The sequence below is a fragment of the Aplysia californica genome, unplaced genomic scaffold (assembly GCF_000002075.1).
Source record: "Aplysia californica isolate F4 #8 unplaced genomic scaffold, AplCal3.0 scaffold00176, whole genome shotgun sequence".
Taxonomy (NCBI): domain Eukaryota; kingdom Metazoa; phylum Mollusca; class Gastropoda; order Aplysiida; family Aplysiidae; genus Aplysia; species Aplysia californica.
Genome location: NW_004797446.1, coordinates 697,454 through 706,578, shown reverse-complemented (window position 1 = coordinate 706,578; position 9,125 = coordinate 697,454). Strand labels below are relative to the sequence as shown.

The window sequence follows — 9,125 nt, the reverse complement described above, 5'->3', positions numbered from 1 at the left end:
TATCATCATCATCATCATCATTATCGTTATTGCAGTGGTTTGTTTTCGTTGTTTTTGTAGTTGTAATCAAGAATCAATCTTACTAAACCAGTGCGCTTTGATAAGGGCGACATGTATTTGATAAAAAAGAAGGAGCAGACCACACCACAGCGCCTGCCAACCGCCCACTGACCAGAATTTTGTTCCCTGTTCACTGCATTTGCTATTTATAATCCACCCCTGGAGCGGTGCTACTGACTGAAGTGTCTTTAGGCAATTCCTACAGCGGGGATTTTAACATGTTCTTATGCACAGATAAATGGACTGATTTATCAATGTCATGCTCATAACTGTGCCTGAACTGCAACAGGGAACTGCTGCTTTTTCTTTCCTAATCCTTACTATCGTCCTTGTTTCCTCTACTTCTTTTGTATGTTTGTCACACTCTTGTGACCCGCTATTTCCGGGATGTCTTGATAGTCGAAGCAGATTTTATGCTGTTGAAGCTAGAGAGGTGAGCAGAGTAAGCCTGATTCCCTATAAGGACTTCTCTGTTCACATCCACCCCTTGCCGCTCGTATGACCTTATGTAGTTGCGAGTGCCGTAAAACCTCTACTAAAACAAAAATATTTATAATCAAAACGCAATGCCTGCTACCGTAAATCTTTTATAAACTCCAAACGTGGGTGGCTGGCAGGTGCTCTGGTGTGGTTTTCTCCTTCCTTCTTGTACAACATAATCTTATCATTTTTGTCTACCCTCCTTTGTGTGTGTTTGTTACAGTCTTGTAACACCTCTAACCTTCTTCTCTTATACTATGACCAGAGAGGGTGACATGACCTTGCATTATTGTGTTGCTTCTGCTTTCAAACAGTTACTAAAACTCTTTTTTTTTTAAAGCATACTCATAACGTAACTTTTCTGCATCTCTTTCAGGACAACGTCAATGTGTTTTTGAAAGCTTGTCGTGGCACATTTGGCCTAAAGGACTCGCATCTCTTCAACTCGTCAGATCTTGAGGATTTATCGCAGCGGGCCATTGGAGAGTGAGTTCTTAATTTTCTCTGTAATTTGTTAAGCGCTGTGTCTTGTCGTTGTTTATCTATCCTCTGTTCACTTGGTCTCTTTCTCTGTCTGTCTGTCTGTCTGTCTGTCTGTCTGTCTGTCTGTCTGTCTGTCTGTCTGTCTGTCTGTCTGTCTGTCTGTATGTCTGTCTGTCTGTTATCTAGCTATGCGTTTATATCTCTCAGAATGTGTATGTGTTTGTGGTATGTGCGCGCTTGTGTGTGTGTGTGTTTGCATGTATATACGTGCGTGCGTGTGTGTGTGTGTGTGTGTGTGTGTGTGTTTGTGTGTGTGTTGTGTGTGTGTGTGTGTGTGTGAGAGAGAGAGAGAGAGAGAGAGAGAGCTTGTATCGGTTTACATGTTAGCGCATTCTTTCTTGTCTCTACTCTACGTATTGTATAATATATCGAAGTATTATAAACATCTTTCCAGCGACGCAACCCCAGGTCTTTCAGGGGTGTTGCACGGCGTGTAGGTTCCCTTTACTTCTCTAGTTATCACTAGTATTCTTCGAGTGCCTGATACATGTACGATGCTTTATTGTGACCACCATTCTCTGTCAATCGCCTCACATCTGAGCTATTCAAATAAACATTGTGGGTGGTTGGCAGGTGTTATGGTGTACTTTTGTTGTTATTATTTTATGTTTTAATTTTCTTTCTTTTTTTGTTCCTTCTGTTCTTTCCTATCAACCATCTATTATCCTTATCTCTCATTTTTCTTCTGTTTGTGACTGCTACTCTCTTGTAACACCTTTAATCTTTAGCACTTACATGACCTAACTGTGTTGCGAGTGCCGTAAAACTCTTACTTCAGAAAAAAACCATCAAATAAACAATGTGTGCTTTTAATCAATACTATTCGAGGAATTTCCTTTCGCATTCCAGTCGTGTCAACGCGTACGCTGTGACTCTTGAAAGACGTGCGGGTAACGTCCAGAGATATTTAAGTAGAAGAAGACTTCTTGCTGTATTGATCGGAGAATTAGAATGCACAATAGGTTAACTTGACATTACGCTTGGCAGGCACAATAGAACTAGTATTCATTGAATATGATAAATTGATACCTCAAAATTACAAAGTTCTATCTGCTCAGTACCTAGTTTTGATAAATTTGACGTCTAACATTTTGAGTTTCACATCATTTCAAACCTTTTCGAATCTTGATAAAGACTCCAAATAATCTTACAATCTTGACAGAACAGATAGAACATTTGGTTTCCGACCTCATGGTCTTAGTAACCCAAAACATCCCAAAATGCCAGATAGAACTTTGTTACTCTAAGGTAAAAACATATCTAGCTCTCTCTGGCAAAACTTAAGGCAGGCGAGTCAGAAGTAGACCCAGATTAACATACCAGGAGATCCTAAACAGATGGGTGACTGAGAAAGATCAGGATATTGTAGCTTTTTGTTTTTAGGGCATCCGAACAAAGACTTGAAATGAGAACCATTATTATTGCCGATGTCTGTGATAGATCTGGTACTAGATGATGATGATGATGATGATGATATGATGATGATGATGATATGATGATGATGATGATGTTCCTCAGTTGCTCCCGAGGAAGCCCACGAGTCGAAACGTTGAGCTACTAAACAAATTTTAAACATTTTATATTGTTATGTTATTTTGTATGAAATATGATGCTGATGATGATGATGATGATGATGATGATGATGATGATGATAATGACATTCAATAGCTTTGAATATAAGTTTTAAACAGCGAGCGACATTTGCTGCGCATTCCTTCTTCATCCATTTCAAAAGCATGAAGGTTCAGGCTTAGTGCTGGGACATTGCGAGAACCCTTGGATACAGGCGTGGTTTGGTGTGGAGAATTGCTTGCTATGTCTCTGGTGACAGTACTGAAAGAAGTCCCGTGTAGTTATTGCCCGCGGAGTTGTAAAATCTGATCTGTCCGCTGTCACGCTGGATCACCTGCTAGCCTTGTTAGGGGTTGGTGTCAGTTGTTGAGTCCGATACGATTTGGAGAAGACTATCGTGGAAAAATCCTGGTGTAACAATTCAGGGGAGGCGGAATGGAGACAAAATAGGGTGGTGTAGAGTGAACTTCTGAACAATGAATGCCAGACAGATGGAGACAGACGTACTGTCGTCAGTTTCAAAAATACGTTATAAGCGGGGTTTTTTTTAACCATTTCACGGAAGAGCCAAAAAGATAAATGAATAAAAAAAATAACCCAAAAAGAAACTGAATAATTGTTACCAAGAACAGAAACTCTTTGCAAACATCTGAAGTCAGTATTTCTAAGTATATAATTTTTGATAATTCCCTTATTATCTTTAAAACTTGGTGCTGCTTTATTGGTAACAACACACGGTTCTTTTAACTCTCCTGTAAAACGGTAAAAACTGCATATTAAATGTACTGTATTTTTTAAAAATGGCGACTGTGCAAACACTCCTGATATCGCATTGTCTCGCGCCCTATAGACCTAATCAGTTGGTTGGGGGGGGGGGGGGGGGGGGGGGGGGGGGAAAGGGGGGGATGTTTTTTTTAAAATTTTTTTTTAGGGGTTTTCCGGGGTTTTTTTTTTTTTTTTTTAATAAATTGGGGGGTTTTTTGTTTGTGGGGTTGGGGGGGTATTTAAATGACCCTTTTTTTGGGGGTAAAGCCTGTCCTCTCTCTGGAATATTTGCCCTTGCCCGGTCCCCCCCTTTTTCCGGGGTTTCTTTCCGCACCCTTTCCGCCCCGGAGTTTTTTGTTTTTAAAAAAGAGAGAAACACAACGGCCGGGGGGGAGAGAGGGGAAAAGGGGGGGATTGGGAGGGAGAAGAAGGAAAAGGGGGAAAAAAGAAAGAAAGGGGTTAAAGGAGAAAAACCTCCCAAGGAAAAAAAGAAAGGAAAGAGGGGGGAGAAAGGGGGAAAAAATTTAAAAAGGAAAGAGAGAGATTAGGGGGGAAGGGGGGGGGAAGATATAAAAAAAGGAGAGAAAAAGTTAAGAAGGGGAGTCAAAAAGAAAAGAGAGTGACCGCGGCCGCTCCTACAAAAAAAAATAAACTTCCCCCCGGGGGGGGGGGGGCACAGCTGTACATAGTTGTATTAGGGAAAATGTGGGCGTGTCCGGGAGAAATATGTGACGAAGAAAGAATCATAGAAAAGACACGCAGGTGGATTTCATGTTCATGCGATGGTTTGATTCAATGACTCATCGAGCAACCACCCCCTCCAACCCCCACCCCCAAAGGACTCCACCTCCGACTTCCCTTCTTTCCTATAGTTTTCTCTCTCTCGTTCCTGAAGCGGAGTGACAACATCGCGGCCTTCGTAATGTTATGTATGTCGAGCTATGAGGTCGGCGTTTTTCTGTCCTGGATTTATTGAAAATTATTTCTGGTCGATATGTTCTTGGGAAACGAGAGAGAGAGAGAGAGAGAGAGAGAGAGAGAGAGAGAGAGGGGGGGGGGGCAGGCCAACGATAGACAGACAGACAGACAGACAGACAGACAGACAGACAGACAGACAGACAGACAGACAGACAGACAGACAGACAGACAGACAGACAGACAGACAGACAGATCGTTATATCACATGGTCCGATACTTATAATATGCTAATAGCACAACGTTATCAGCCAATAAACTGTCCCTCCTCGAAATTTGAACCTGGGGCTCTCGTTACGATAATGGGTTTTGTTTGTATGTTTGTTTGTTTTTCTGGGACGGGAGAAGCCTTTTTTACTTCAAAGATTGATAGTCTAACGTTCGTCAGCTGTTTAGATTTTGATGTGCTATGCACCAAAGTCTGGTTCTTTTAATGTTCAGTTGGGGGGGTTTTTTCTGTGGTATCGGTGGCATGTGTTTGAGAAATCATAATGTGTCAAAATTCACATCTTTATTCTAAATGTTGAAAAAAATCAAGGAAAGATGGATTTTATAAAATAAACTGTAGTTTCAATTTTTAAAGGAATGAAACGGTTTTTCCTTTAAGAAAATACTTTCTAGGTTTAGTATAATTGTTTGAAAAGGTTGCCGACGATAGGCCATCTCAAAACTGCCCGTCTCGCCCCAATCCCTCTGGCGCCGTCCACCGTGTCTGTTTCTTCATATGTCTAAATCAAATATGCTCTTGAAAATCCAGGTACTCATGTTAATTAACAATAACTGTTTATATTTAATCATGACTTTGTTTTGTTTAGAATTCAATTCTCTTCACTATTTCGCTTTTAAGGCTGTTTGTATTGTAAAAACATTATATATCTGATCGTGACTTTGTTTTATTTAGACTTCTCTTCGCTCATCCGCGTTTAAGGCTGCGTTTTATTGTAAAGCAAAGAAAGAGAGCTCCTCACAAACTGAAAAGAAGTTAAAGTCATTCAGTAAGTCATTATATTTGACCTGAACCTGCGTAGCCTTTGACGTGTCAAATCTTACAGTCTACAGAACATGATCCTGGTTGCTCGTCTATTGTTCGCCATGTTTGTATTAGGAATCGACGTTTTATTCTTGTGGTTTTCTCAGAAATGACCAAAAGCAAACGAGAGGAAGACCTTCTATCTTTCTCATGTGTATCTAAGACAGGCGTTTTTGCTCCTCCTTTTCTTCTCGTATCAATAGCGTGTTTGCTCGGAGATATCGGGGCGCTTTTTTTTTGGGGGGGGGTGGTTTTGTTTCTTTTTCTTTTTGTTTTGTATTTTTTGTAACATTTTCTCTTAAGAAGTTCTGTAGATTCTGTCAAACATGAAATGCCAAAAATGTTTACCGTGCTAATCCGGGATAAACTCGGTCAACAAACAGTGACATTCAGATATCTAGCGTAGGGGACGAGGAATACAGAATGAAGATCTTTGTGACCAAATGCTTTATGTCCAAAAGGCGAAATAAACCGCTTAGAAAGAAACACAAAAAACCTGCACAAAACAAAAACGATCGTTTAATGCACAATCTGTTGGCTCTTTAAAAAACAATAACAAAGCTGAACATGAGATCTTTGTTTGAGTAAAGAGAAGCACATCGACACAATAATGGTCAATTAGTGCTGAGAAAAAATAAGACTGACAGACAGACTGAAACAACAGAGGGAAAGTAAAGAAGTAAGACCTACCAGCAGCGCCCTCCAACCACCAACACCATACGCTCTATAGAATAAATCGTTGACAGCATGTTCTGTGGCGAAGTATTTCAAGTAAGAGTTTCCGCTTGCTATAAAGAATGTGGGTACTCGGTGGGCATTCTGATGTGGTTTGCTCCTTTTACCTTATCAAACGTCTTTCCGCGTTATCTCCCCCTTTTTCTGTGTGTGTTAACACCGCTTATCTTTGACACTTATATTATGACCTATTTGTATTGCAAATTCCGTAAAACTCGTATTAAAACTAAAACTTTGAAACGATCATTTAGTGGGAAGAAGACGAAATTTACATATTGGAAATATACTATTTTGTCACAAAGCCTGTTAAATCCAGTGGAAGGTTTTGTTTGTTTCTTTGTTCCTTCGTTTGTTTGTTAATGCGATTAGCTTCTCTTTTTCTCCCACGATACTTAAATAGTTGTATTTTAAACATGTTATTTAGGGAATCAACTGCCCTCCTTGCAGCATGCATCATTATAACCATAAAATAAAAGCAGTTGCAGCAACAACTTAAATGACAACTGCTTTACCAATTTTTTTAAACCCAAAAATCATCAGCAACAGCACATCAACTCCAGCAACGGTTGCAGTGAAGGCAGCAGTAAGAACTAATTTATGCCGTACTTCCAAGTAAATATGCTTTTTTTTTTTATTTTGACTTTCGTGTCTTCATGAAACAAGCATGCTAATAAGTGAAATTCAACTGGCTCATCTCATCAGAAGGAGACTGGCCAAGCATTAGAATAACAGGGTTCTAACACATAACGCTTTGTTTTTAGAAAATTGAATTCTAAGTTTCACACTCTTTTAGCTGAAACATTTTTTACACTTATTTGTTTGTTAAGCATTAGAAGCGGGTGGTTGGCGAGTGCACTGGATCCTTCTTTCCTATCATACGTCTATTGCCCTGATCACTCCTCCATTTTTATCTTTGTTACTCTCTTGTAACACCTTTATCTTCGGCAATTACATGACCTAATTATGTTACAAGCGCCGTAAAACTCTCTTTAAAACGAAACCTCGAAATGAAATAAAAACGGAAGTCAGATTGTGTCGAGCCTTTGACACAGTACACGGAACATCTGCGTCAGTAATGTGCATCTTCAGGTCTTGCCAAAAAGTGGATTTCGATACTACGCTATCTTGTGCACGTTGTTGGGGGCATTGTTTAGTAGAAGTACACAGTTTTATCTGATATTTTTGGCTGTTTTGAGTTATTAAGACTATGAGGCCAGAAACCAAATCTTCTTTGTGCTTTATCAAAATCGTTGAATTATTCGGAGTTGTTACTGTATACCAAGATGTTCAAAGAATTGCATTCGACAAAAGCTTGACAAGTTGTGAAACTCAACATTTGTGTCGTCAAATTTCTCAACACTAGGTACTGAGCAGATAGAACTTCGTAATTCTTAATCAGCGACCTGACAATCTAATGTCTCGTCATGTACATGTAGTATGTAGGTCATCCAACAGCAAATTGCAGACGTCTGCTGAAGAACATTCAGCGTGTTTTACTTTTTCAGTTGTGTCAAGACGCGGTCGAAACAGTCATTTTTTTAAAACTGAATATTATGGAGTATAATCTTAAAGCTCGTCCATTTGTCTTGCTTTCGGTGACATGAAATACCCATCAAGCATGAATAGAAGTGGAGGTATTTGGGATTGAAGCAAGTAGAAGTCGTCTGGTGTCAAAGGTAAAATTAGCCGGATAATGACATCAACGTTTGGTTACTTCCAAAGCTTAATTAATGTCATTGGAAATTGCAAAGTTACGTTTTTGATGTGCCCTTGATCATTTTTCATTTGCATCTAAATCCACACGGATATGTGTCCGCGATTAGACATAGAAGAAAAAAAATCCATAAAAATTGCCCAATCTGTGGAAAATGTCGCATTCTTTGACTTCACTGTTTTGACGAGAGCCTGATTTCTCCACGATGCCACACATGTAGATCGTCTGAGACAAGGTCGTTTTGGACAAACGGAATGATTGAAAGGGATACGTGCCATCGTTAGTTCACAGAGTTCGCTCCCCTGTTTCCTATGTGTTTTCAGGCTCGTAAACTCTCCCCGTGACAAGCGACAAAAGAACTGGGTGCAAAATGGACGTCACGTCCTCGGTAAATCTTTTAGTTAAGCATTGTCAGGGGAGACTAGAACACGCCATGAAAGGCGAAAGTTTTGCACTTCATTATGATGTCTGGATCTGGGGTTTGTTCTGAAAATTTAATTATGTTTGAGGTTTGTCAGTTACTTTTACGTTCCAAATCTTTTCGAACGTCCTCTCTTCATCACACCGGCGTCTGTGGTGTGATGTAGCGACTAGGCACGTTGCTGTCACATGCAGGAAACCCGAGTTCTATTCCCGATCGAGTGTCTTAGTATTTCTGCTGGGATGTTGTATCCTTCTCTTCCCTGATTAGCCCTGACAGGCAGAGTCAGAGCCCGCCTCCTTCTAAAAGATCTGAATTGTGTCGACAGGGGCATAAAAAACCACTTACAATTTATATCAACTTTTTCCAACTTTCACTCTTCATCATGTTGTTAGGTGAGTTGTTGGAGGGTGCCTCTGGTAGGTCATACTTCTTTTCTTTCCCTCTGTTGTTTCTTTCTGTCTGTCTTACTTTTACCCTGCACTAAATGACCATCATTACGTCTATGTGCTTTTTTTTTACTCAAACAAACAAAAAATCCTGTTGTTACTTCCTATGCCTTAATGAGGACAGCTTTTATTTTTTTTTTTTTTTTTTTTTTTTTTTTTTGGGGGGGGGGGGCATGGAGTAATTGGTGTAATCTTAAAGCCTCTTTAGTTGCCTTGTATTTGATGAAAAAAAAAATCACGAAATTATATCTATGATACCCATCTGTCTTTAATTGGAGTCGAGATATTTACGATTGAAAGAGGTTTGGATCGTCTGGTTTCTACTGTAAAATTTTCAGCCAAAGTTTGGTGACTTCCAAAGCTTGAGTATCTTTGGAAACT

General features: G+C 39.8%; 1 protein-coding gene across 1 annotated transcript in view; it reads left to right on the top strand.

Annotated features, from left to right (window-relative positions):
* Window positions 1–9,125, top strand: part of LOC101855488 (calponin homology domain-containing protein DDB_G0272472) — a gene marked incomplete in the record, with an annotated part of 217,513 nt that overhangs the window by 67,542 nt on the left and 140,846 nt on the right. Inside the window, 1 exon segment of the mRNA XM_035969737.1 lies at window positions 917–1,026. Within this exon segment, the coding sequence (XP_035825630.1) occupies window positions 917–1,026 (110 nt within the window).